This window comes from Beta vulgaris, chromosome 5, assembly GCF_026745355.1.
Source record: "Beta vulgaris subsp. vulgaris cultivar EL10 chromosome 5, EL10.2, whole genome shotgun sequence".
NCBI lineage: Eukaryota > Viridiplantae > Streptophyta > Magnoliopsida > Caryophyllales > Amaranthaceae > Beta > Beta vulgaris.
The window spans coordinates 33,903,078-33,930,558 of NC_079206.1; the positions used below are offsets into that span (position 1 = coordinate 33,903,078).

A 27,481-nucleotide genomic window follows, 5' to 3' on the forward strand; every position below is an offset into this window, starting at 1 on the left:
TTATTTGGTAAGTGACAAGTTATACCTATATAAAGGTAAAGTTAACGTTGGCTAGGTTCAACAAGTAAGTTGGTAAAGGTTAAAAAGGAAGTAAAGGAGTCTTGGTTGATAAGTTGTGATCACTTGTTAATCCAAAGATAAAAAAGGAATTCTGTTATGATTGTGTGATTATTAATTGTGTGTTATTTGCTTGGTTGTTGTGTCAACACAAGTAATAAAATATATTCAACGTAAAGTGAAACGAGAATAGGTTATAGACTTTATACTGGTGCACGTCTAGAGTTGGACATAAGGGTTGGGGTTATGGTGAGCGTGCCATAGCTTTTCTAGGAATGGGTTGATCACCATCCCTCTTTATTTCAAAGGTTCCTCGATATTGCAGGTCACTCTGAAATGCGGAGTCGCGCCCGCATTTCATCTTAGTAGGCAAGACAACTCGTCCTAATAACTATTCCATTTAAGTGTTAAAAAGTTGGTTTAAGTTTAGTTCAAGTTGTTTGCAGAGTATTATATACTTATGTTATTATTTGTTCCTGCATGTTATTTTGTAGTATCATGTTTAGGATTATTTATGTCTGATATGTAGTACTCAGCTTTGCTGATTACGTGCTTGTTGTGTTTGTGATCATGGCTTTGCCTATTGATCTTGTGGTTCCTTCGGGGGAGCAGAGTCAAGACAGCATTGACATTATAGGTTCGCAGATGCATCTCATTGGGAATCTGGAATGGAGAGACTCTTGTAGTACTTATCATCTAAGTTGTTTTCGTAGGAACTTATGTTTTCAGACAATAGTTTTAAGTTGGTGTGTTTTTAGTTCTGACATTGTTATTGGTTTCATAAGTTAATAAAGTTGTTTAGAAAGTTGTTTTCCACTGCAAAATTCCGAGTAAGCCGAAACGTTATCACACGGGCGATAATGCCTGTGTAATTCTCTAAGGTTTATTATTAAAAGTATTTTCTAGAAAAAGCGAATTATCGGGGTGTTACATGTTCATGGTCTTTTCATTGATGTTTCTTGGTGTAAAAGGGTAAATTTTCGTCAATTGCTCAATATGATCAAGTTTCAAGGTTGGGAGCATCTTTTTGTGAATTGTTATGGAAATAGTTTAATTCCTAAACTAATGGATGAATTTTGTGAAAACTTTTCCATTGATGCCCGATCTGGTCGGGCGACATCCACCCTATCGGGCGGTCACTAAATTCTAACTAGCTGACGTTTTGGGCACGATTGGGCGTTGTTCACCCAGTCGTAATTCGTTAAGGGCGACCGAGACGAAATTCCAGTTTCGACAGTTTTTCATAAAACAACCATAACTTTCTCGTTTCTCAGTGGAATTGGGCATATGGCCTATCGTTGGAAAGCTATTGGAACAAACTATCACCTCCAATTTGAATCACATCAAAACCATATATATATTGAGAGATATGTGCATTCAAAGTCAGCCTTATGTCATTTTTACAAGATTTCAAGTCACAAATAACAATTGCAATTTATTTTGATTTATCTTTTAGTCTTTCTCTGTCAAAAATATAAAATATAAATAAGTTTATGGATTGAGGAAGAATTAAATACCATGTCACTTTATTTCATTTGTATGTATATACACTCACTCTATATCCTAAAAATTACAAAAATTTTACTTTTATGCTATTTACATGCTTTAAATCAATCATATTTTTTTAATATATAAAAGTAGATATTACTCCATGTTATTCTTTACCTATCTGTTCATTTTAAGAAAACAATTATGGTTATTCAAAATGTTATTGTACTTTCTTCAATGTGTAATTGCAAAATAATAACTTTATAATGGAACGTATTAACGATCAAAGTTATGTATTATCGAAAATTAATGTATTATGCTCATTCCTCAGCTTTACTCGAATCAAGTTGAGAACCCCGATATTCTATGGGATATCATGAGTAGGGCTGACAAAAATTGACCCAACCTGATAACCCGACCTGAAATTGACCTGAAAATTCCGAGTTTGGGTTGTGATTTTCGACCCGAAAAAAAAAGGTCGACCCAACCCGACCTGAAAATATAATGGGTTAGGTTCAGGTTGAGCTTTTGAACCTGAAAACAACCCGAAATGACCTGAAATAAAAATAACATAAACTTTCTTATAATATTAGGCCAAGCCCAATAAGTCAATAACGCTAATAAGGCTAAGCGTTTTTTACTCTGCCGTTGTGCAATTACAATCAAAGTCTGAAAAATCAAACCCTAGAGTAGAGAGAGACAGAGACTAGAGACTTCTCTCAAAAAAACCCTAGAGTAGAAGATTTGAAGTTCTTCGAAATTCTTCGCCATCTGAAAATACGTTCTGCTAAATCTTCAAAGGCTAACAGTAAGTTCTCTCTAAATGACTAAATCTAGTTAATTTCGTTTTTATTTTCGTGTTTTTTCTATTTCATCTTTCATGGTTTCATTTTTAATTTTTTACTTTCGTTTTTATTTTCGTTTTTTTTTTGCTGTTTCTTCTCTAAGTTTCGAGTGTTTTTATTTTCGTTTTTTTTTTTTTTTTTGCTTTGTGCTCACATGGTTGAATGTTGATGGTTTCGTTTTTACTATAAATGTTGATGGTTTCGTGTTTACTATTAATTTGTCATGTTAAATATTAATGTGATTGGACTTATGGTGAATGTAAGTTCTCTAAATTTCAGCAACATTACTTCTCTTCAAAGCTCAGCAAACAATAATATTAATTATTTCTATTTTATGTATATTAATGTAGCAAAAATAAATCCTCAAATGGAAGATCTATGTGGGAAAATCATGGCTCTCAAAGTTGATGATACTCCAACTCCAAGTCCACCTGAAAATGCTGCTCAAAGTCCACATGCTGATGCGGCCATGGGAAATAGTCAAACCTAATGATTTCTATTTTGAGTGAATTGAACTATTTTATTTTACTTTTTGCAAGAAGTAGTTAAATCTTGAATTTATGTTTTGTAATTTGAAGTTGGTGGCCAATTTATGGTTTTGAATGTAGAAAGTTGAAACTTTAACTTTTATATCTACAAGTGCTTTGCGAATTAAGTTGGCAGTATTTTAGTTAGATTCTTATTTCAGGTCATTTTGGGTTGGTTTCCGGTCAACCTGAAATATATAAGGTCGGGTTTGGGTTGACATTTTCGACCTGAAATATAAATCAGGTCGGGTTTGGGTTGAGGATTTCGACCTGAAATATAAATCAGGTCGACCTGAAATTGACCAAACCCGACCTGATTGCCAGCCCTAATCATGAGTTCATAATTCAAGAAAACTCGATAACTATTGTTTCAAACTAAAAGAGCCTATGCCACGCTTACTTTCTACGTAGGTGTTATACTGAGCTAGCTCCTTTGCTACAAAATAAAAACATGAAAGAAGCACCCACAAGAAACCCCACACCTGCATAGTTGAATTCATTATTGCAACCAGCGGGAAATGGATTGAAGACTTTTAAGCAATTCTTCCCTCTTTTTTTTGGAACAAAATTGAAAAATAAGAATAAGACAATTCATAAGCTCAACACTCGTCATAAAAAAAGGAAAAGAAAAAATATTGAAATGTTAAAATTGGATACTATTTTGATTATCTATCACCCTCATTCACCATTGTCTCTAACTACCATACCCACCACTTTTTCCATTAAATAGCAATGGAGGCATGGAGCTATGGGGTTTTGGGTTTACCAAAATGATATATTTAGAGTGGCCCCAAACCTTTTCGAAGCTTCGGAACTAAACAGCATAGGATAGATTATCTCTAGATTCCTGGGTCCCCCATAACCTGCTAGTGTGGAGAGTTGTCAAACACTTCAACACAAGATTGTTATTGGTAGTGACTCTTATGATTTCAACAAAGTTGAAATTGGTGATGCCATCATTACCCACAATTAACAACTGATAACCTCCCTTAGTGATTCAATTGCTTGCAGCACTATGCACAATGAACAATGAATACCAAGAGGTTATGTAACAAAAATTCTAACCTCATGCCATGTTTCCATAAATATTCAGAAATATAATATCATTAGACTTAATATACACTCTACATTCTGTGTATTCAAAGCACTGACATCTGAAAGAAAAGAACAAAATACCAGTGGAAAGCAACAAGATGCTGTGAGCAGATGGCATTGATCGAAAATCAAGAAAGCCTATGCAGAATAGAGTACCCAAGTATAGGGTGGGTAGAATAGGGGGATCTTATGATACTGGGGTTTGTGTATAATAGGATGGTCTCTAAGTGCTCAGTCGCACATCCAAATTCTGTGGTTTGCTGTACATGTCTTCTAACTAATCTAAATCAAATCGTCTATAGCTAGATCCAGCAGATGTCACCTAGCAATTAAGTACTGTGTACTAGAGTAACTGAGACAAAACCTCACTCGAGAGAATGAGAGAAAAAAGATCTTTTCTGCCCTATGTTGGGTATTAGGAGATGGCTCTCTGCCTCATCCATTTGGTAGCGGACCATTTTTCCCCAGAAAGCACTTCACATCCACCATGTACACTACGCGGATCAGGCTGTCCATCAAGACCCTGTAATGACAGAAGCCGATTAACCAAATTCATAGTTAATTCCGTACAATTGCATGCATCTTTATACCTAGGATGGATTGAGTGCTAGCTTACCATACTCCAAAAAAGAACAGCATCTCCTTTGAGTGGTTTTACAGACAATCCTGACACCATCTTCCCACCACAGCTACATTCACCCGAACCAGCCTGGTAAGACAAATCGTCAAACATATATACTTTTCTTGCCAGGGGAGGATCCAGGATTTTTGAAGAGGGGTAGCGTAATTTTGCCTTGATATCAATTATCAATTTTCTCACTCGCATTGCAAATTCATGATTCAATTATATTCTAATTAAAATTAAAATGTGTTTTTGCAAGCAATTCACCAAATCCATACATATTAACAAATAAATTGCATTGCAGATTAACATGACAAATTAATATTTAATATTTAAGACACAAATGCAACTTGGAAGATAGATCATTAAAAGAAATGAAAGAAAAAACATAATTCACATTAAACTCAAAGAAAGTGTTATTACTTAAGAACTTCTCGTAAAAGTAATACTCCACTTTCACCAATTTTTGCTGCAAGGTTCTGAGTTCTAAGTTCAAACTACCCTCTTAACAGATGAAAGCCATTCACCATTTCTAAAAACCCAAAATAAGCACACGAATACAGCAGCACTAAAGCAAGCTAATTATGATAAATCTGTTCTGAAAATTGACAAATGAAGAGAGCATAAAAAAAAAAAAAAAAAAAAAAAAAAACCTGATTCAGACTTATGTCTCAAGAATTTTAGTCTCATTGGGTTAAATCAGAGTATTCCATTGAATTGGGTTAACCCGGAGTATTCTATTGAAATGAATTAGGGTTTCCATGCCATCAAATTAAATTTACATCACAATTCACAACAATCAAAATAAAAAATCAAAATCGAACTCAAAATCATTCAAAATAAAAATCAAAATGCAATGAAAAAGGAGAGAACGAACAAATTAAACTTACGTTACTCCGACACCCTGCGTGTCGTGTATCGACTCGACACGACGTGAGACACGCCTGGAAATGGGCGTCGATACGCGTATCGGAAAAGTGTCGCCTATCGGACACCCATTTGGCAAAAGTGAGAAAGAAATGCAGAGAAAAGGGTGAAAAATTACCTAATTCGTTGAAATTCCCCTCAAAATTTAAAATTTATCAGCTAATTGATGTCAAATTATACGAAATCTCTCCATACTATGTTGGGGCTTTTGCTCGGGAGATTAAGCCGCACAGAAGATGTGATTTCCATATATTATCGCAAGCTTTTTCACCGGCAACTAAGGGAGCCACTGTCAAAATAATATATAATTCTTTGCCCGCGAGTGAGGAAAGATGAAGAGAGAGAGCACACAGAGTAATGAATAGGACTGCCACGTGGGATGTGGTTTTTTTTTTTTTTTTTTGATAAATAATTATTTATGGGGTTTTAGAGTAGAGTAAAGTAGAGCCAGATACATCCACGTTGGCTGTTTTAGTTCTTTTTCTTTAAAAAACTTATTTTCTTTTCAGTTTCAAGTTCCAACTCTGTTTTTCATTTTTATATTTACTTCTTGGCAATCTATTGCAATTTGGTACTGCTGTCAAAATAAATTATTTAATATTTTTTTTTTTTGTGTGTAGCTAAGAAGACTACTAGACAAGTGGCCGGTGCAGGGAAGAAGTCAGAGAGTTACTAAACCTTTGGACTTGACAATCAAGTTTATTTATTTTATAATCTTTTCGATGTTTTTTTAGATATATTACTTTAGTACAACATAATAGTCTAATATAAAATAAAGTGTCTGAAAATTTTTTCCGACATTTTGAATCTTTGACGTGTCTAGAATATTGGTCAAGACACTCTATTGACCATGTTGGAGTATCGACCGAATTTTTGGAGTAGGGTGTCGGATCCTCTGATCCCTACTTGGATACGACACCCGTATCCGTGTCGGAGTAACATAGGATTAAACCATGGAGAAGGCCGAAGTTTTTATCGGCGATGCGAGAGAAAGAAGCTTGACAAGAAAACCAAGCATTCTTAAATCTAATCAAGCAAGCAATTTTTGATCTTTCATCCGCCATTGATGAATGATGAAGTAAAGTTCGAAAATTTCAGGTATTGGCTTGGGGAAGAGAGAGAAAAGAGGAGATGCGGAGATAGAGGCGCAGAAGAGAGAGAGACACAAACGGGAGAGAGAGACGCAGAATGGGAGTTAGGGTTTAGGATTTTCAAGGTTTTTTTATTAAAAAATTAATAAAGAGAACTAAGAGATCAATACTAGAGGACCATCAAGTGTTTTCCTCTTTTTTTCTTATCCCACAAAGGAGGGTATCCAGGAGCTGGTGGCTTCTGATAAGAAACTTGATCTCAAGCACAATTCAGCCATTTAGTTATGGCTGTAATAGTATATGAAGCTACTGATGTTAGCCTTGACAGAAGTCTCCTTATCATCTTTGTTAGCTTACACAAAAATAATGCGGCTAGGTGCATGGTTTTACAATATTCATACATCACATGAAGAATATGAAAACCTTGAGAGGTAAAGGTAAGCTTGCATAATTATGTCCATATCTATATCTGTATATCTACATATTATAAAACAAGCAAACACATAAACTTCAGTTACAAACATGTCGCAGTCAAGTGGCAAAAGGAAATAGGGTGAAATGGTCGTTCTTATGTTTTGGTGCGTTCAAGTGCAAGTGTAATCTTTTATGCAATATATGATGTCTTTAATAAGGAACGATCAAATCCAGTGTAAGCAATTTATGGTAAAAATGCAGGCCAGGTGGTCATGCATAATTCAAAAACTAATAAATTAGCAAATAGATAACTGATGAGCAGAAAATGAAGCAATGATAGTTATAATATACAATATCTGAAGCATTGCAAAAAAATTAAACTAGTCTTTATAGTTATTGTACTACTACTAGCACCAAATTTACAAAAAACGAAAAAAAAAAAAATGAACTTCTATCAGTTAGCCACCTCAGCAGATTGTATAGAAAAACCTTTCAGCATATTTTTTCTGGAAAATTCGTTAGAAACCACCTTTTAAAAACACAATTTTGTGACAAACCACCTTTTAAAAAAAAACGGGCACGCAACCACCTTTTCGGTTTTATTTTTTGTTGGAAGCCACCACTTGCCGAAATCCGGTGTGAATCTCTCTCCCTCACATCTGTCTTTCCTAGTCTCTCTAGTGAACGATCGCCGCTGCTCGGTAGTGGTGAGGTCACCAGCGTTGTTTCTCGGTGGTGGTGCGGTCACCAACACCGCTGCTCGGTGGTGGTGCGGTCACCAGTGCCGCTGCTGTGATCTTCTTCCCTCTCTCTCTCTTGCGCATGCCTTCTCTCTCCTCTTGCTTTGTCTTTGTTGGAATTTTTGAAGAATTCGTTCATTTCTCAATAGTTATTTTCACACAAAAAATTAGGGTGCAAGTGATGGTCAACACCGGAGAATTGAAGTTAATTACCAGATCCCGACAAATGGTGGCTTCCCACAATAAAAAAGAACCAAAAAGGTGGCTACGTGCTCAAATTTTTTTTTTAAAGGTGGTTTGTGAAAAAAAAAAGTGTTTTCAAAAGGTGGTTTCTGACAAATTTTCCTATTTTTTCAGTTACATCCCGATATCTCTAGACCTACTTTCTAGAAATAATTTCCATGAATGACTATCTAGGTCATCAAGTTACAGTGCAGCAAAACATTATTCTACTAGGCAAAAAGACCATGCCCAAGAGCTAGGTGGTTATTTAAGGAAACATTTATGTCATATTTACTGGAACCACATGATTCATTGTTTTGACCAGGATAACACAGCTATTCCAAGAATGTCAATCATTCTTTAGATCAGGATAAAGACAGATCCTCTGACCTGTAATGCTCCTCGCATCTCAACTTCTATCCCTCAAGGTTGGAGGAAGTGCTAGCCTTTTTTTGATAGATCCTTATGCACTATTACATTTATAAAAGTTATTAATTCGATTGGAACTCAAAACCCTTCCAATTAGAGGAAGTGCTAGCCTCTTTTTGATAAATCCTTGTGCAAAAGTTATTAATTCGATTGGAACTCAAAACCCTTCCAAGTAGTACATATGTTGGCACCATTTTGCAGCTTTCACAGTAACAATTGAAAGAGCTCCTGGATATTACTATGCATGAAAAGATCTCAAATCAGATATAGGCTTATAATATCTCTCACAGTTGAATGTAGACATTGAGTTGAATAAAGAAAATGGTAGAAGCCTCATAGGTTCTTCTCCATTGAGTCTGTCAGCTACTCAGCTATAACAAAAAGAGAAATAACAATACTAGAACTGCGACAGGCATTGAAGCAAGATAGCAAATCCATCTTTAAGAGAACGAATTTCGAAATCATTAGAGCACAAAGCACCTTACTAGAGAAAAAGTTTCTTTCACGCTTACCATAGGGAAAATTGTTTCACCCCCTTCAACATTATCACTTAAGTACATAAGCATTGTTGCAACTCTTTGACCACCACGCTTCACATTAAACTGAAATCAGACAGAAGTTTAAAACATAAATGAAAATTAAAAGTTTGAAACATCTAAATATAAGACAAGCAGAATAGGAGCAACTGATTGTACTGTTTATTAGAAGGCATGACTTACAGCATCAGAAAAGTAGTCATGATGGGGTTTGTAAAACTGATTCGGCTCGTATCTGTGCCATGTCAGATATTAGATAACTTCTTCAACAAAAAGAATATAACTGATCCTTCAAAATAGATTATGGATGAAAAATATAAGCAATCCACCTTAAAACTTGAATGAGCTCCCCATTTTCTGCTGGAACATGAGAATAAACAGAAATCCGTTTTTCTATTGCCTAATGATCCAAGGAAAATATCAGAACTCCACCACAGCCATTCAAGTGTGAGGTAATAATATCAAAGATCAACCAAAATAACCATCCTAGCCCATCTAGTAATAATTTTGCTGAGGTAGAGTGAGGAGAGAGCTAGAAACCACCAACTCACAGCGAGAAATTAACAAGAAAACCAAATGGAACCAAAGGATAGTAGTTGTATTGATAAAACCAGAGTAGAAAATATCAATTACAACCCCACTTTTGGAGAGGTGAGGTCTCTCCAAGGAAAATATTCTCGCAACCTCGAAATTCAGATCTCTCTCTTTTCCCCTCTTATTTATAGCCTTCTTCAAAGATATTTACAATAACTAACTGTCAGAGATGGCAGCAAATATCAGAGAATATCCTTTTTGCAGATAACTAAATGTGACGTGGCCTGGTGTGATGTGGCAAATTGTTGTGAGTGCCCCTTTTTCCCCTCCTGATGTAGGTACTTAGAGGCCTAGCAGTAGGCTCATTTTGATTCCTTGCAGAGAGGTCTAAATTTAACCACCTTATATGTACAGACATGTCCTGCTGTAGTAGTAGTTATTATTATAATTGTTGCTACTGTTACTTTTTATCACAACTTTGATTTCAGTTTTATTATTGTTCCACCTTGATATTCACATTTTCTATTACCTTTTATGCTGCCCCAGTACGTTTTCCTGAAAAATTTACCCTCCTGTTCTACTGAACATCCTCATCCTTTGCAATTTAAGGGAAAAAGGGAATACTTAGAGCCTATTTGGCAGACAATAATAGATGACGATAATGGATATGTATTTATATGTAACATGATAACAAAGTCTCATGCCGATGTTTACGGCAATGCTTGTAGATCACAAATTATCATATTTTCTTCAAAGATTTCCATTACCAGTGATGAAGATTTAAACAAACAAAAGAAAAAGAACATTTCGGAAATGATTTTCCATTATAATGCAGATTGCTATAGCACTCAGGGAAAAAAAATGTGCTCGCGGTCGCGTTCGCGGGAACGGCTTGTAACGGCGAAATAGAACGTTTCGCGGCCGACGCGGCGTGATTTTTTTAAAAAAATTCACATTAATATGTTTTAACCTTATTTGCATTTTTATAGTTTATGAAGCATTATTACAACATAATAGAATCAAATCTAATAGAATATCATGTTTACTCAACTATATAATTAGATCATAAAAAAATTTTGGCCAATGTTTGAAAAGAACGGATGTAACGGGGATAAAATCGTTCTAACGCGGCGAGTTCGCGTTACGGAACGGACGACGCGGCGAGAAGTATGTGAATTTTATTATGGCGTTCTGTAACGGGATTTCGCGGAACGGCAAATCCAAAATCCGTTACAGAACGGCCGTTCTGTAACGGAACGGGAGAGTTTTAATTCCATGATAGCACTTCCTTACGAAATTACATAAAACTTCATTACTATTAGACTCTATCTACCAGATGAACCATCAGAGACTAACTGATTAGAATTAAGGCTATGTGATCTGGATTCATCCGGAACTCCCCATATATATATATATATATAGAAGTGAGTTCATATGAGAATGCATACTTATATGAGAAATGAGAATGAATTTTACACGGTATAACTCTTATGAATAAGTGATGTAACTCTAATGAAAAAGTGATGTAACTCCAAAAACAAAACATTTGAAAAAAATAATTCAAAAAAGACAATTTTTTTTTTTTGAATTCAAAATTTTTTAGAGGGATATAACTCTAATGAATAAGTGTTGTAACTCTAAACTAATCGTGTGGTTGAGATTCATTCTCATTTCTCATGTAAGGAGCATTCTCATGTGATCTTGCCTCTATATATATATATATAATGGGTTGGGATCCAGTGAGAATAACCCCTTATGTGAGAACACATACTTATATGAGAACACTTTAAAATTTAGAACACAAACATATTTTTTTAGAACATGAGAGTATAATCAATACATATACATATATACATGTTCTGAAATATCAAACTTATGTTCTAAATTTATTCAAACATGTTCTGAATTATTTCAATGATGTTCTAAAATATTGCAAGTGTGTTCTAAATTTATTCAAACATGTTGTTTATTATTTCAAACATGTTCCAAATTATTTTAATTGTGTTCGAAAACTTTTCAAACATGTTCTGAATTACTTCAAACATGTTTCAATTCATTTTAATTATGTTCTGAAATATTTCGAGTGAGAACATATATATATATATCATATGTGAGAATAAAGGTAGTTCAAAACATGATGTACAGAATATGATGTACAGTGTTTTAGAACATGATTTACGTCGTTTTAGAACATGATGTATCCATTTTAGAACATGTTGCTCATTATTTTAGAACATGTTAAAACATGTTGCTCAATATTTTAGAACATGATATACATTAATTTAGAACATGTTGCTCAGTATTTTAGAACATGATATAGAACATGTATCATATGTGAGAATAAAGGTAGTTCAGAACATGATGTACATTGTTTTAGAACATAATGTACATCGTTTTAGAACATAATGTACATCGTTTTAGAACATGATGTACAACGTTTTAGAACATGATGTACAATGTTTCAGAACATGATCTACGTCGTTTTAGAACATGATGTATCCATTTTAAAACATGTTGCTCAGTATTTTAGAACATGATATACATTAATTTAGAATATGTTGCTCAGTATTATAGAACATGATATACATTAATTTAAAACATGATATACATTTTGCATGCTTTGATCATGTATGGTGATAACGTGACTATAATCGAAACGATATAATGTGGAATACCAAAATTTCAATCAATACCACAATAATATTTTTTTTGTTTTTCTGGTTGATGAAGTAGGAAGGTTTCCTACTTTCGTTCATTCATTTAAGTTGGTAAAAAGGATAAATCATATAGTAAGAAAACAAAATTCAAACAACAATTTGCACTTAAGATGAATGACGCCATTGAAATCGAACAAAATCGAACAAAAATCTGCATTGAAATAAATAAAAAAAAATCGAACAAAAATCTGCAAGTCAAGAATATCAAATTAAAAATTTCGAATAAAACCTCTTGAATTATGGAAAGAATAGTGTGGAATCTGCGAAAAATCGAACTAAAACTTTGAAAAATTACTCCATGAATGACGCCATAGAGGAGAGAGAAAGCTGGGCAAAACCTAGAGAGAGAAAAAAATGACGCCATAGACGTGAAAGTTTGTGGGGAAGAAGGGGAGTAAGAGTAACCTAATTACAAAAATGCCATTACTCATAAGTGTATTTAGAATAGTTAGATTAGATTACATCTAAAGGTCCAGATTTGTTCTCACATAAAAAAGTGTTCTCACATAGAGGAGGTGTTCTCACAAGAGCCCTCCTCTCTCTCTCTCTCTCTCTCTATATATATATATATATATATATATATATAAAGTCAGGTCAAGCTAGATTATTAACAGTAAAATAAGGCTAAAGAGGGTAGATAGTATTGTACTCAACTGATTGTTATCAACTTCATACAAGGCTCGTCATTCGGGAGGATGAGTGCTCTCCCAAGGTTTCTCTCTCTTAATACTTTTGTGAATGAATTCCCCCTGGTGCAGATTCCCCCTTTTATTACAAAGCACACCCACTACCTACAACAGAAATAAATAGTAAAAGACAAGCCTGCCCTTTCTAAAAGGTGGTTAGATACTGCCAGCACTCCCCTGCTCATTCTCTAGCTCAGTACCCCTGGGAATATTCATCTCAGTACCCCTGGGAATATCCTCCAGCTCAACGTCACCTCTTTTTGCCTTGTTTCTTCTCTTGTAAGTTACCAGCACAGGTCGTTTAGGGTGAGTCACAGCATTACGCCCCAGCCAAACTTTCACCTTGTCCTCAAGGTGAAAAGAAGGAAACCTCCAATGTAAGGCTGCGTATTCTTCCCATGTGGCCTCCTTGTCAGGTAAGTGTTCCCATTGCACCAAAACTTCAGTCTGTGACCCAGCTCCCATAGGCACATAGCGAATCCCCAAGACAGCAGTAGGGTTGAAGTTTGAAGCCAATTCAGAGGAGAGGTCAGAGGGAATGTGGCTGAAGCTCGGTGGTTGCCGAGGGCTTTTTTAAGCTGTGAAATGTGGAACACCGGGTGTATTTTTGCAGTATAAGGAAGCTCCAGTTTGTAGGCTATGGTCCCCACTTTCTCCAATATCTGGAATGGCCCATAAAAGCGTGCAGCGAGCTTTTCAAAAGGCCTCTTAGCCAAGGATTTCTGCCTATATGGGCGCAACTTCAGGTAAACCATGTCACCCACATTGTAGTGAACATCTCTTCACATTCCATCTTCATATAACTTCATGTTGTTATGTGCTTTCAGGCTAGGTTGCAGATAGACGAATACGGGTACGGGTGCGGATTTGGGTACAAGGACAGAAAACGACAAGATTTTGAAATTTTAGGAAAGGATACGCGTACCCATACAGGATACGTATCGTATCGGGTACGGGTGTGGGTACGAGTACGTGACCTAGAAGAAGTACCCATACTACACAGCTTGGGGGAGGTTGAACTTAAGATCATCAAGTATCTCATCTCTCTCAACTAATTGATCTTCTAGTGTTGAGGCCTTTCTCAAATTGCATTGGGGGAGGAGGGTCCCTCCCATACAAGGCCTTGAATGGCGAGCAAAGGGTTGAAGAGTGAGTGGAAGTGTTATAGCAATATTCCGGCCAAGGAAGCCATGAAGCCCATGTTTTCGGTTACCCATTGATAAAGCAACGTAAATACCCTTCCATCCACTTGTTGACAACCTCTTTGGCCATTGAATTGAGGGTAATAGGTCGTGCTCGGATGAAGGTGCGTGCCTTGGAGCTTGAAAAGCTCTCTCAAAAACACACTTAGGAAGACCTGTCAGAAAAAATAGTAGTGGGAAACCCATGGAGCTTCACTATCTCACGCGCAAAAAGGGCTTCCCACACTTGACTAGGGATGGGGAGTGGTTACTTAAAGGAAACCCGCCGGCTTCAAGGATGTAGACTTTTGTTATTGACACACTTGGCATGATTGAACATGGTTTGTGATGGTTTTTCGCATCCCTTGCCAATACCTCTAGTTGGCAATGCGTTGGTATCATAGTTTGAAAGTACGGTTTCCGTCAGGGTCGCGGTAATGGTCATAGTGATGCGGGAACGGGGATAATGTGGTTGTCATACCGCTGAATATCGGCTTCAATCATAAAATATCCCTAAAACCCACCTAAATGCGGTTTTTTATACCTTTACGATGCGCGTAATATCGGTTTGGTAGATTTGAAAACGTTTACGACACGGGCGATACGCGATGCAACCTTGTTTTGACACCATGGTTGGTATGTCTTAAAATCTCCAAAATGTCCCCCACTAGGTGAGTCATGATACTCATGGAGAATTTGCTGAACCAAGGCAGATTTGTTGGGAATTACAATTCTCCCTTTGTAACGGAGTACCCCTTGTGTTAATGTGAAATCCTTTGGGCCGTGCTGGCCTTCTTCCATGGTGCTTTTGAGCTGCTGGATGAACGGGTCTGCTGACTGGGTATCTGACCATTGGGGAGAATGGGAGGAAATGAGTGCCCCGCACTCCAGGGCACATGAAAATTGACGGGAGAGAGCATCGGTCAATTTGTTAGAAGGTCCCGACTTATATTTGATCTCAAAATCATAATCCATTAGCTTACCCATCCACCTCTCGTAATCTGTACCCACTTCCCTTTGAGCCATGAGATGACGTAGGCTGTGCTGACCTAAGTGGATCACAAAATGCCGGCCTAGTAAGTAGTGTTTCCATTTTTGAACCGCACTCCAGGCTTTATCGTAGATAGACTGGTTGCGAGCTCGAGGGCCCAATAACTTGTTGTAGTACGCAATTGGGTGACCACCTTGCAACAACACTGCTCGCACCCCGAAACCAGAGGCATCGGACTCCAGAATGAAGGGTTGTGAAAAATCGGGCATAGCAAGCATCGGGGCAGCAGCGGAAGCTCGTTTAAGGGCTGTGAAAGACTCGGTGGCAGCAAGAGATTGCCCAAAATAATCTTTCTTAAGCTGTGTAGTTAGTGGCTGTGCAATTTTAGCGTACCCTTTCACAAATTTTCGGTAGTGCCTTGTAAGGCCAAGGAAGCCGCGTAGCTCTCTCAAGTTGGTGCCGGTGGGCCAGCCAACATTACCTGCACTTTTTAAAGGCTTAACAAGGAACTCATAGCGCCCTTCATGAGTTCTAAATGCCGTTTTTGGGAATGTCTTCCTTCCTCATCCGGATTTGGTGATAACCCGACTTAGGTCGAGCTTAGAGAACATAGTTGAACCATGAAGCTCATCAAGTAACTCCTCAATACCCGGAATCGGAAACTTATCCTCACCTTGTTCAAAGCCCCATAGTCTACGCAAAACAACCAAGACTCATCTTTTTTCTTTGGCAAGAGAACCAAGCTAGAGTAAGCGCTACTAGATGGTTGAATTATCCCTGCTAACAGCATGTCTTTGATGAGTCTTTCAATTTCATCTTTTTGAAATTGAGGATATTGGTAGGGTGGGACGCTCACCGGATTAGCCGCGTGCCTTAGAGTGATGGCATGTTTGTGTTCTTGGTGGGTGGCATATTGAACATGTGCTCATGGGCTTGTAAGAGGGACTCCCAGGCTGGTGGCAGATCGGTTTCAGTCATGGCAGGCCCTCCCTCCAACAAATTCACTACCAAAACGCCCCCTTTCTCCTTGCAAATGGTCTTCGGCATAGCCTTTGAGGAAATTCCCGTCCTTCTTAAGGTTGGATCACCCACTAAGGTGACAGTGTCTCCCCCAAATCGGAATTTTAAAGTCTGGGTTTTCCAATTCGCTGTCATGGTGCCCAATTTTTCGAGCCATTAGATACCCAGTAATTAAGTCTGAATTTCCGAGAGGAAGAGGAAGGAAATCTTCTAGCACGTCGACCCTTGTAACTTGAGCAAAATATGTTTACACTCGCCCTCCCCTTCAACCGCATCCCAACTTTTGTCGTAGTCACCGAAATACACAGCCGCTATACAAGGGTGGTGGAAATAAAATTATAGGTTGCTCCCTGGTCCACCATAAAACGAGCACCGGGGAGTCATTGATCATGCCCTTCAATTTCAAAGTTTTTGGGTTGATGATCCCCAGAACAAAATTAAGGGAGATTTCAGTGAGGGTGACGTTTTCTTCTGGGTTGGGGTTGAGGTCCACGTCCACTGGTGGTTCGAGGTCAACGAATTCCTCATCGTAGGTTAGTAGCACTCATAGCTCTCTCCTCTTACACCTATGACCTTGGGCCCATTTCTCATCACATTTGAAGCCCTCTTTCCCTTCTGGTTTGCAACTCTTGTTCATTCAACCTTCTTATTTGTCCAGTGGGCTGGCCCAAGGATGAGGCTCGGGATTTAGGGGCATAAGAACTTGTGGATTGAATGGAGCTTTTACCTGGGTAAATATGGGTGGTGGGTTGGGTATTTGTTGTGGTGCTGGGGCGGGTTAGGTTTGAATGGGTAGTTCGGTTTTAGGTTGGCTTTGTAGTGGTGGACTGTTATGGGAATAGGCTGGCTGGGTCCAGATACATTCTCCTTTTTTCGGCCCCATTTTTGCTGCAACTTGTGTTCTATTTTCAATAGCCTGGTCCAAGTTGGTTGGGCCCAATACCCTCACTTGTGCCTTGATCTTCCCTTTCAAGTGGTATTCCACCACGCCCCCCCCCTGCCGGTGGTCCAACCACTGCACGTCGAGGGTTCTGGTAAAGGTGGATCGGAACTGCCGCAAGAGAATGCCTTTTAATTCCTCCCACCATCTAATGGGGTGCCTCATATTCTCCCATTAAAACGAGAAAAAGGGATCTCCGTCGAGGGCCACCACCGATGCCTCCAGTTTATCCTCCTCACTAAGTCAGTAAAACTTGAAAAAGCGCTCGGCACGCATAATCCACCTGTCTGGGTTTTTCCCATCAAAAGTGGGGAGGTCCAACTTCTTAAAACGCCACCGTGGGCCATCGGTACCTCTGTTTTCGAAGGTGAAGTCTCCCCTTCGAACTTCATCCAACTCTTCGTCATCTCGCGGACCACCCCCACCCACAAACGAGTTGAGGTGTGCGCTCCCCCAGTCGTCAGCACGACGCGGCGAGTTTCCGTGCAGCAAAGGTTCCTCGAAATCTCAACCCGGGTTGATCGGCGTCCTCCAGATCTCGGCTTCTACCTTCGCCAAATCGGCGCGGATTTTCGCAACCACTGCATCTTGGTTTTCTATGTTCCAATCAAGCCTCCCCTCCAAGCGGACCCGGTTGTCATTCATGTCAGTGTTGGTTTTCTCCGACGCCGATGTGAGTTGGGCGAGGGGTTGCTGACGCGGTTCAGCCACCCTACTCATCGCACGCACGATTTCTTCGAGAAGTGCATTCTGGAAGGTAACGAATTGCTATTCTAGAGTATCCAGCCTTTGGGTGTTGTTTGAAGGTCCAACCATGGCTGACAATGGGGTTTTGTTTTTGTTTTTGTTTTTAATACTGTTAAGGGGGGAATCGCACGGCTTTGGTACCAAGTTGCTATGAACTCAGATCAAGCTAGATTAATAACTGTAAAATAAGGCTAAAGAGGGTAGATAGTATTGTATTTAACTGATTGTCATCAACTTCATACAAGGCTCATCATTCGAGAGGATGAGTGCTCTCCCAAGGTTTCTCTCTCTTAATATTTTTCTCAATGAATCCCCCTTTTATTACAAAGCATACCCACTACCTACGACAGAAATAAAGGGTGAGTCACAACCATATATATATATATAACAAATGTAGCATGGAAAGTGACATCAAAGGTAGAAGTTACAGGATAGTATGGTCATCTCAAACTATATAAAAAAGAGGCCTACAAGAGAAAATATATGATATTACATTTACAAGTTTTATAGGCACCGAGATCATCAATTTCGAAAACAAATGCAGCTCCAAGGCTCACGTTTACTCAGCACATGTATCACCATTGTTATTTGGAGAACACAATTTTCATATTAGAGAAGAGAAAAGGGACTATAACATACATCCACTTACCATAAATCGATCATTTAACAACATATCATCCCAAGGGTGGGGAGAAGTATAGACTCCACCCAGAAAATCCGAGCTAGAGCTTCTAAAATAATTCATATATTGATGTAAAATCATAACATTAGGGCTATATTTTTGGAAGATTTCCTTCTTGGTGAGCAACCAAAAACGTCATACACATTCATTTCAATATGCTACACGACATGCACAAATACGGATCCTAGAGAAATACTGATGCACCAAAAGCATTAAAGTCACAATACAATGCACCCCCTGCACAATTCAGTTAAAGCCAAAAATTTCCAACAATAGTCTGCATCCCCCTCCTCTTCTTAAACCCTCCCTACCAAAACAAAAATGAGGATAAGAAGAGAGAGATAACATACCTCTATCAATGGGTACTTTCTCTCCTCTGGATGTAAAAACATTCCAGAACTTGTCCTAACCTCACTCCGGACTCCCTACGTTCATGTAGGGTGATGATCAGATATATTGTATATATAAAAGATATTACCAAGTTACCAATTACCATCACATAAAAGGTTCAAACTAGTAAATTCATGAGTGAAATCTACACATGTGACAAATATAGATATTGAGGGAAGGAAATCAAGTACAGACAGAAATAACTGTTATGTTTTCCCTGCTTGTGCAAACGTTTATGATTGCTATAAAATTTGGAACCCTGAAGCAATGGGTTTTCAGACATTGCGGAAGGCATACTTTTAAAACAAATACTAAAAGAATTAGATCTCAAATACAATTGCTAGGCGAACAGCGATCCTATGTGATTATGGCAGATAAAGTGTGAACCTAGCTATCATGAGGGACAAGTGATATTTATTTCAAAGAAGTACAGCCAACATTATTAATAATCATTTACCTGCAATAAGGATAGCAGAAGTAGCCATAATTATTCAACATGCGATCAGAAAATAGTTAAGACTAGTACTTAACCAGGCATACCACTACCAACCGGCTGTACTTGTACCCTACTTTGATGATTACTGACAAAAGATAGATTCAAGGAGGAGCAACAAGAGGAGGAAGAACAGAAAAAAAAAAAATACCTTTCCAGTTTTTGTGTCAACCACAGTAGAAACTTGAAGGCGAGGCGAAGCTATAGCTCTTAGATAATCACATTCCTGAAGAAATTAAGGTATTCTAATAAGCAAATTAACTTCAAAACTACACAGGACAGAATGGTATCAGTAGCATAAAAACTAACAGTATATGCATAGATATGAAAGAGCACTTGTTGTTGAATATCACAGTCATGAATTTAAGAAATGGATTCATCCTGTCCATCACATCACAACATCATCAAGGCGACACACCTAAAAGGAGGTCCATCCAGCAAAAGAGGATAAGAGGGGAACAAAAGTTGATGAAGAGACCTTACCTCTATACTTAAAAAGTTATGCAGTACAATGATACGGGGTGACCAACTTATCACCTCAGGCCTGACCTACAAAAAGTAAGGAGGAGAGATGACCACCACAAGTCAAGGGCAAGGATGCAGAACTTATAGACTATTATTATCACAAGATATTTAATGCCAATGTAGACAGGGGTCGGGATAACTACTTCACCGACAATTATACTATAAAGTTGAAACAACATTGGATGAATGTTGACATCGAATTATTGCTGTGACAACTCAGCAGCCCGACGAAGTGACCAGAAGTTGCTTACACATTCATGTTCAGAATAACAAATTGTCTTCTATTAGTTTCTTATCTCTAGCTTGTATAATGTTGTTGTCAAACTTACATCACCTCATTGAATTCTTTCTAACTAAACAAACTTTCATAGAAATGATTCACTTTCTTTGATCTTAAGAAGAAAGAAAATGAATTTGTCAACTTAGCTTGCCCTTCCAACAAGTGGAGCATAGCAGAGAACTTTCATCAAGGTGGTCCATTCTAATAACACTAAACTAGCCTCGCTGATAAATAATGACAATGAGGCCCTGCTTAATAAAATTCAGTGGAATTGTTATTTCCAGTGACCAGCAATAGGAAATTACTCAAATAAACCCTCATTGCATAAAACAAAAATTGTATTTAAAACAGAGCTACAAAAGATATCGGCAAGAATAATAATCAAAGGATATTGTGTTCTAGATACAATACAAATTATAAAACATAAGCTGAAAGAAACATTATGCATCAACTTTTCTCTCAAATTTTTGTGTCGTACTGGGACTTCCTCACTTATTCATGAGTTTAAGTGTGTTGCTAAACAACATCCTCACATTATAAGGTGACATCATAGCAGCATCAGAAAAGGTTCATACTTACGGAACCTGATAGATATGATTCTTATAAATCCAGATCCAAACATAACGAGTGACTTACAAGTCCAAGGCGTAGAAGAGCAGCTTCCTTGTCATTTGCCCAACTACCAATGCCTACAAGGCCAAAGGAAATAATAGACAAAGCTTAGCTGTAAAAAAAGATAATAATAAATAAATAAGCGAAAAAATGTTCACTTAAGCTAATAGATCAGAGAGACTTTAACTTTAACTTTGACCTATTAAATAGACGCAGATTCAAGATTGACAAAAGCATTGTACATCTCAACACTGAAAAAAGGGCAAAGGAGAATACAGAAGATGACGCAATTCCAAACAGCTTCCTATTACCTTCAAATATGGCATAAATCGGGTTCAAACACAAGCAAGAATATAACACGCCTTGGAGACATTAGGATAATGAGAAGACATGGAGGTATAAATATATTAGCCTCAAGAAAGTACGAAAATTCGAAAAGCGTAGTAACATCATTTTCATATACTTCCTAGAAAATCAATCAGTACCAAGTCAAGTAAGAAATCTATGAGGAGCTCTCTCTGTCCCAAAAGATGTCACTTTAGGTACTGGGTTGAAACTGAAGAAATACATAGAACACTGAAAGTATACGTTGCTTGTAATAGAAACAAATTTTCTACAAAAATAGAGCACATCCAAAATAGAGCACAACCTAGGTATAATGCATCACAAATTACTTTTTCAAATTTCAACAGCATAATATATATATATATATATATATATATATATATATATATATATATATATATATATATATATATATATATATATAATGACAAATTGACACCCTTGTTTCGGCAAGGCACGTAATAATAAATACTAAGGCTAATAGGACCAAAGGTCATTATAGATTATTCAGCTAGTTAAATAGATATTTGCGGAGAAATGTGAGGAAATAGACCTGTAGACCGCGGAATATAGCTCTTAGCCTGACTTTGATGTATCTTTCTAGATGATGAGAGACCTGTACCTGTAATCAATGTCATTGATCCAACAATCAGCAGACCTAAATAATTGCAGGAATCAGAAGGGCAGTGAAGTTGACTTTGATCAATCTAGGCTAGTGCAACATGTTTATGAGACCAGGAGCAACCAGAAAAAAAAAAAAATCAAGGTAAACTAATCCACTGGATCTTGCAAGGAATGACCACAGCACCAACTATTCTTGTCAGCATCCATGAATTTCCCATTTATACACAACTGCGTCTCATCTTAATTCCTTGATTCATCATCTTCTATATGAGAAACATTTTTATGTCTGCATGTAAGTAAAACATGCATGTGTCCGTGTGTGAGTGCACATGTGTGTATGCTTTTGAAACAATTGATTATATTACTTGTTCGGATTAGAATCTTTAGGGAAAAAAAGAGTACTGTTGCAATGCTTGGAAAATTAGGCTAAGATCTCCAATGCAAACATCTCAGATATAATGCTTAATTATAGAATGCAGATCAATATCAAGACAATTGACAACAGCAGTCCTACAACAGCAGCGTATATCAAAGTACTAGCATTATCTAATTCAAAATAGTCACTAATCCAAGTCCTTGGGCCACGCCAAATAATAAACGTCCTTGCAGTTGCACCATACCATATCAGGTGGCCTCACTACATCAAAGCCCTTACACCATACCACTAAATCGAAGTTCTCACTACATTAAAGTCCTTGTAATTATACGATTTGAGCAGTACACTTAAGATCAAGAAAAAAAAAAATCACTCACATGGTCACATTCGTGGTAAATTCATATAATCGCGGAAGCAGCTTGTAACTAATGAGCGCAGTGTAGTGAAGTTAACTAAAATTAACAATAACAGGCTTTCAACCTAATTTGCATTTCTTTAGACCTAAAAAAAGAATCTTTCAACATAATATGACCAAACCTATCGTAATATAAGTGGCTTATATGCAATAGATAAATATTTAAGATAAGTATTATATATCACATGATCATTCATAGAATATATTCGTTCGATTGATACAAAAAAAGATATAAGGGGAGAAAACTTCTCGGTGGCAAGTCACCATTATTTAACGGACGACGCGGTGAAAAAGACATGATTTATATTGCTGCGTTCTCTAACAATATTTTGAGGAAGAGCAACTCCATATTCTACTGCAACTCTATCATACTTTACGGGAATAGCCAAGCGTTACTCCCATTGTTCCTGTTAGTGGCCCAACTTTATGAAAGAGCATGGGGAGATGAAATACATATAACTGAAAAGTTGCCCAATACTAACTCTCACAGTTTTGTACAATACGTACTCATCAAAAGTCATCCACGTCTTTTCAGACATAAGAAGACTCGTTAGCCGAAACAAAGAGGCCAAGTGAAGCCACTCTCAGGCCTACCTGTACTAAAAGTTGGCAGAAATGCGTCCAATCCTCTTTAGGAGCAGCGAGCCTTCATATTTATGCCACCCTAGCCCATAAAATAGCAACAAGCCAACTAATCCCTCCATCAAGAAATTTTGGCATAAACATTAACCCTTGTTCCGAGATAATCTATGCAACAAAAGTGCCGACGACCTATGTGATAAAATACTAAGCCAAGGATGCTCCACTTTATCTGCAGAGGTAGTCAACTGAGTCCTGACCATAAGTTGACAACACATGCTTTGGTAGGGTGTAAAACATTTTCCAAGAAAAAAAACTGTTTTTCTCTATTTTCAATTTTACATTGTTTGGTTTGCAAAGGAGTGTTAAATCATTTTTTCCTTGGAGTAAAAGTGCTCTCCCAATGATGGAAAACCACTTTCCCTTCAAAATGAAGGGAAAACTGTTTTCCTTTCTTTTTTCCTTATCTCTCTTGTACACTCCTCTCACTACCTCCTTACTTTCCCTTTCATATTCCTTTCATGTCATCATTTTTCTTACATGGAACCAAACAACGGAAAACTAATTTTGAAATTCTGTTTTCCTTTGTAAATTATTTTCCATGAAAATCATTGTACACTGAAAATGTTTAACGCCCAACCAAACGGGGCCTTAATGTTCCACAATCAAATTTGTGGGTAAATTAATCTTTTTCCTGTTATATCCATATATAAAATACCCACAGCAATCAAGGATATAAAACATATTATTTCATGGTAAAACTGTAGAAAGCATGCAATCATTTTGAAATATTCTAGAAAGACAATGGGAAAACATCAAGCAAAGTAAGGGGATGGCATTCAAGGCAACAATTTATTTCTCTAAAGCGATAGACTTGCATCATAGCAATAATTTGTACCCTATAGCCATAAGAATATCAGTAACAGGAATAAGAAAAACTAGAATCAAGGAACATAAAGAATTATTACCAGATGAATCCTCAAGCCGATATATGAATGCTAACTGAATTACAGCACCTGCAAACTCCAACAAAGAATCATTTCTTGGATTAAAGTTTGAATAAGGTCTATTATGATAATCTTCTATCATCTACCAATACATAGTTATAACTTAGTATAAAAAAAATCCAACCTTTGATCCCAGAGGTCCTAGGATCAAGTTTCACCCCTTGCAAGAGGGATTCCCAAATCCCCCTACTTGTAACTTGTAAGGGACTTCAACTTACTTAATAAAAAAAAGGTGCACAAAAGAGAGTGAATCTCTAGCAAAACAGCATTCTCTTACTTGGAACTATAACTAAATTTAAAGTGAAATCTATCTACAAAATCATGGAGTGTCTATCTCTTAGTATACTTCGACAAAAGCATCTCAGATCTTTTAGTCAATAAATGTTAAGGTTCCCATTGAATGCCACTTAACATTAAAAACTCTCGTAGTCAAACCTAGAGGCATTTTACTGTGCTCAATAATGTAGCCTGTTCCCCATGATATTTCATGTTTGATAAAAAAATTAGGAAAAATTGTTAGAAACTACCTATTAAAGACACTTTTTTTAAAAAAACTACCTTATATCATGTTTAGTTTACAAAACTACCTTATAAGTGGAAAAACTTTAAAAAGCACTACCAAATTCAGAATTTACTAACTATGGTTAACTACTCTATCCAATTATCCCTCTAATATAAGATTATGAAAATACCCCCTAAATTCAGTACGTTACAATATGATATCATCACTTTCTTGATCACTTGATGCTCTATCTCTCAAATATACATGTGGCAAGTACAAGCACACCTTCTCTTCCTCAAAAGTCAATCCCAAAAACAAACCAGCAGTAAAAGTGTCTAGTAGAGTAAGCTTTGCACCATCATCAAACCATATTCTTCATCATCATCAACGACATCAATTCATGACCAAAAACCCAATTTGTATCTGCTTTTGTTACTCATAAAATTAATTGGTGAAGCAAAAGGTTGGGAGAAGAAATTACGCAAACGATTTAAGGGGTATTCAATAGTTAAACGTTGCTGTGAGGGAAATTAACAAAGAGGGGTTGGGGGTAAATTAAGGGGGTATTTTAGTAATATTATATTAGAGTGATAATTGGAGGAAATAGTTAACCATGATTAGTAAATTCTGAATTTGGTAGTGCTTTTTAAAAAAATTTCACTTATAAGGTAGTTTTGTAAAATAAACATGATATAAGGTAGTTTTTTTTAAAAAAGTGTCTTTAATAGGTAGTTTCTAACAATTTTTCCAAAAAATTATAAGATTTAGTCCAAACATGAGAAATTACTCCTCGCGCTTATCCATGACGCTGTTAACACAAGATAAAAATTTCGGAAGTTTTATACCATTAAATATCAATGAGATTACTAAGTGCAACACTAAAGTTCTGAGACTTTCACATCTGGGTTAAAATTTCAGGTATAAACTTTAGATATTTCACTAATCTAACCATAGCAGTGCTATTTAAATGTTTTTCTCAATTTTCAGTGCTCTCACAATTCCAATTATTGGCCATCTTCTTCTTGCAATGCATTTTCATAGATTTTGATCAGTAATACGATTTCGCACATTAACCAAAAGTGTAACAAGAATTATAGCAATTAATCTGTAAAACCTTACTAATTCATTCAATAGATTATGACAGCAAACTCAAATTTTGTTGCTTAATATATGCAAATTAACGATTGAAACTATCCACAAACATAAAGAATCGATATAATTTCACATATAAACTATGAAGAAATTAAGTTATCAACAATGGAGTTCATAAATCTATGAATTAATTAAGATCATGCAGTAATTTAGTAATTTTGCAGAAAACAGAAATGAGGAGAGAGAAAATTACCTATAATCATTCCGATTGTGACAAATGTGAGGAGTCCAAAGATGACTTTGATTACAGTCGCCATGTTGTCAACAATGGTTATTGTGCTAACTCAATTTCAATATTAGTGAGAAAGAAACACTCCGTGTTGAAGTCTTGTAAGTTGTAGCTGATAAAATCGGAGTCCAAAAATTCCTAGTAATGTAAAAAAGATGTTAACGTTAAATCTTGAAACTGAAAGCCCACAGCTTTGAAAGTAGCACATAGAATGGAATTAACACCATTTATTAATAGGCTCCGTTTAAGTTGATTAACTAGTCCTGTCAAAAATATAGGTAATCTTCTCTTTACTCTTTAATTTTAACTTATTGTTGGATATATTTTTACCGAATTTATATTTGTTGAGTTTAACTTATTTTTACTGAATACAATATAATTTATTATTGTCTTAACATTATTTTATTATATTTAGTTGACTTAACTAATTGAGCTTATTTATGTTAAAAATTGGAGTTGATGTTTTTTGAACTGACCTTATTATACTGAAATTAACTTACTTTTGCTAAACTTATATTTAGTGAATTTTTTTTTGTTGAGCTTAACTTACTTTTGTTGAACTTGACTTAATTTTGTTGAACTTATTTCTACAGATTTTATGTTTGTCGAGCTGAACTTACTTTTGCTTAATTAAACTTGTTTTTATTGAAACTTATTTTAATAATTTGAGGAGAACAGTCTTAATCTAGTCTAAACTAAATCCATATTAATACTTAAGTCCCTAATTTCCATAAGAATCTGAACACTTGTAGGGGCATGTAGTTTAACGTGATAAGTTGTAATATAGTTATCAAATGCTATTTTATTATGTAAATGTAATATGAGTTGATGGGGTACTTTAACTGGATTTTTTATTGCAAAAAAGAGAAAAAGTTGAGTAATTTTTTTCGATAAAGGTAGAGTTTGGTCATAGAAGTAAAATAGAGTTATATAGTAATAATCGGACTACGACAAAAATGAAAGTATTCAAACTAACTTGGACAAACATATAAGGATAGGTTGAGACAATTCTGGGACGGGGGAGTATATCTGTATTGAATATTGATATACTCATATAATACTCCATTGGTTTCTTTTTAATCTACTATTTCTGTTTGTTTTGTTTCTTTTTAATCTACATATTGTTACTTTTTCTATTCTTGGTAATACTTCTCATATACTTTCTCCTCTTTTTTCACCCATGTCATCCACTTTTTAATATTTTAACCCACTTTTTAGTTTATTTCTCTCAACTTTTTAGTTTCTCTCTCTTATATTTTTTGTACTTCCTCCTTGGTTCTCTCCCAACGTAAATTGAGTAAACTAAAAAGAATAGCACAAATTATTATAATAATCGGTCTAATTTTAACATAATACTGAATTTTTCTAGCAAGCTCATTTCATTTCACTCTAGCCTAACACTATTCTAGTTCTCTTCTCCTTTCTTTGTTTCCTTGATTCTCGAACTGCAACATACAATTT

At 36.4% G+C, this 27,481-nt stretch overlaps 1 protein-coding gene across 1 annotated transcript; it reads right to left on the minus strand.

Moving 5' to 3' along the window:
* Positions 1-4,003: 4,003 nt before the first annotated feature.
* On the minus strand, positions 4,004-26,217 carry LOC104908308 (prolyl 4-hydroxylase 1). The gene is made up of 12 exons (XM_010697399.3): positions 25,985-26,217; positions 24,099-24,146; positions 21,690-21,758; positions 20,816-20,868; positions 19,858-19,923; positions 19,526-19,600; positions 18,842-18,916; positions 9,323-9,393; positions 9,177-9,228; positions 8,970-9,059; positions 4,629-4,721; positions 4,004-4,535 (listed from the first exon to the last, which is right to left on the minus strand). Exons 1-12 carry the CDS (start codon positions 26,046-26,048, stop codon positions 4,428-4,430), a joined length of 864 nt encoding a protein of 287 aa, XP_010695701.1. The 5' UTR covers positions 26,049-26,217; the 3' UTR covers positions 4,004-4,427.
* Between the last annotated feature and the right edge of the window lie 1,264 nt (positions 26,218-27,481).

Excerpts from the sequence above, each read along its gene's own strand:
- LOC104908308 (XM_010697399.3), bottom strand. The coding sequence starts at position 26,048 with ATGGCGACTGTAATCAAAGTCATCTTTGGACTCCTCACATTTGTCACA. Across the intron at positions 19,924-20,815 it reads CTCTTCTACGCCTTGGACTT|GTCAGGCCTGAGGTGATAAG; the intron begins GTAAGTCACTCG and ends TACTTTTTGTAG. Across the intron at positions 9,394-18,841 it reads GAAAGTACCCATTGATAGAG|GCAATAGAAAAACGGATTTC; the intron begins GTATGTTATCTC and ends TTGGATCATTAG.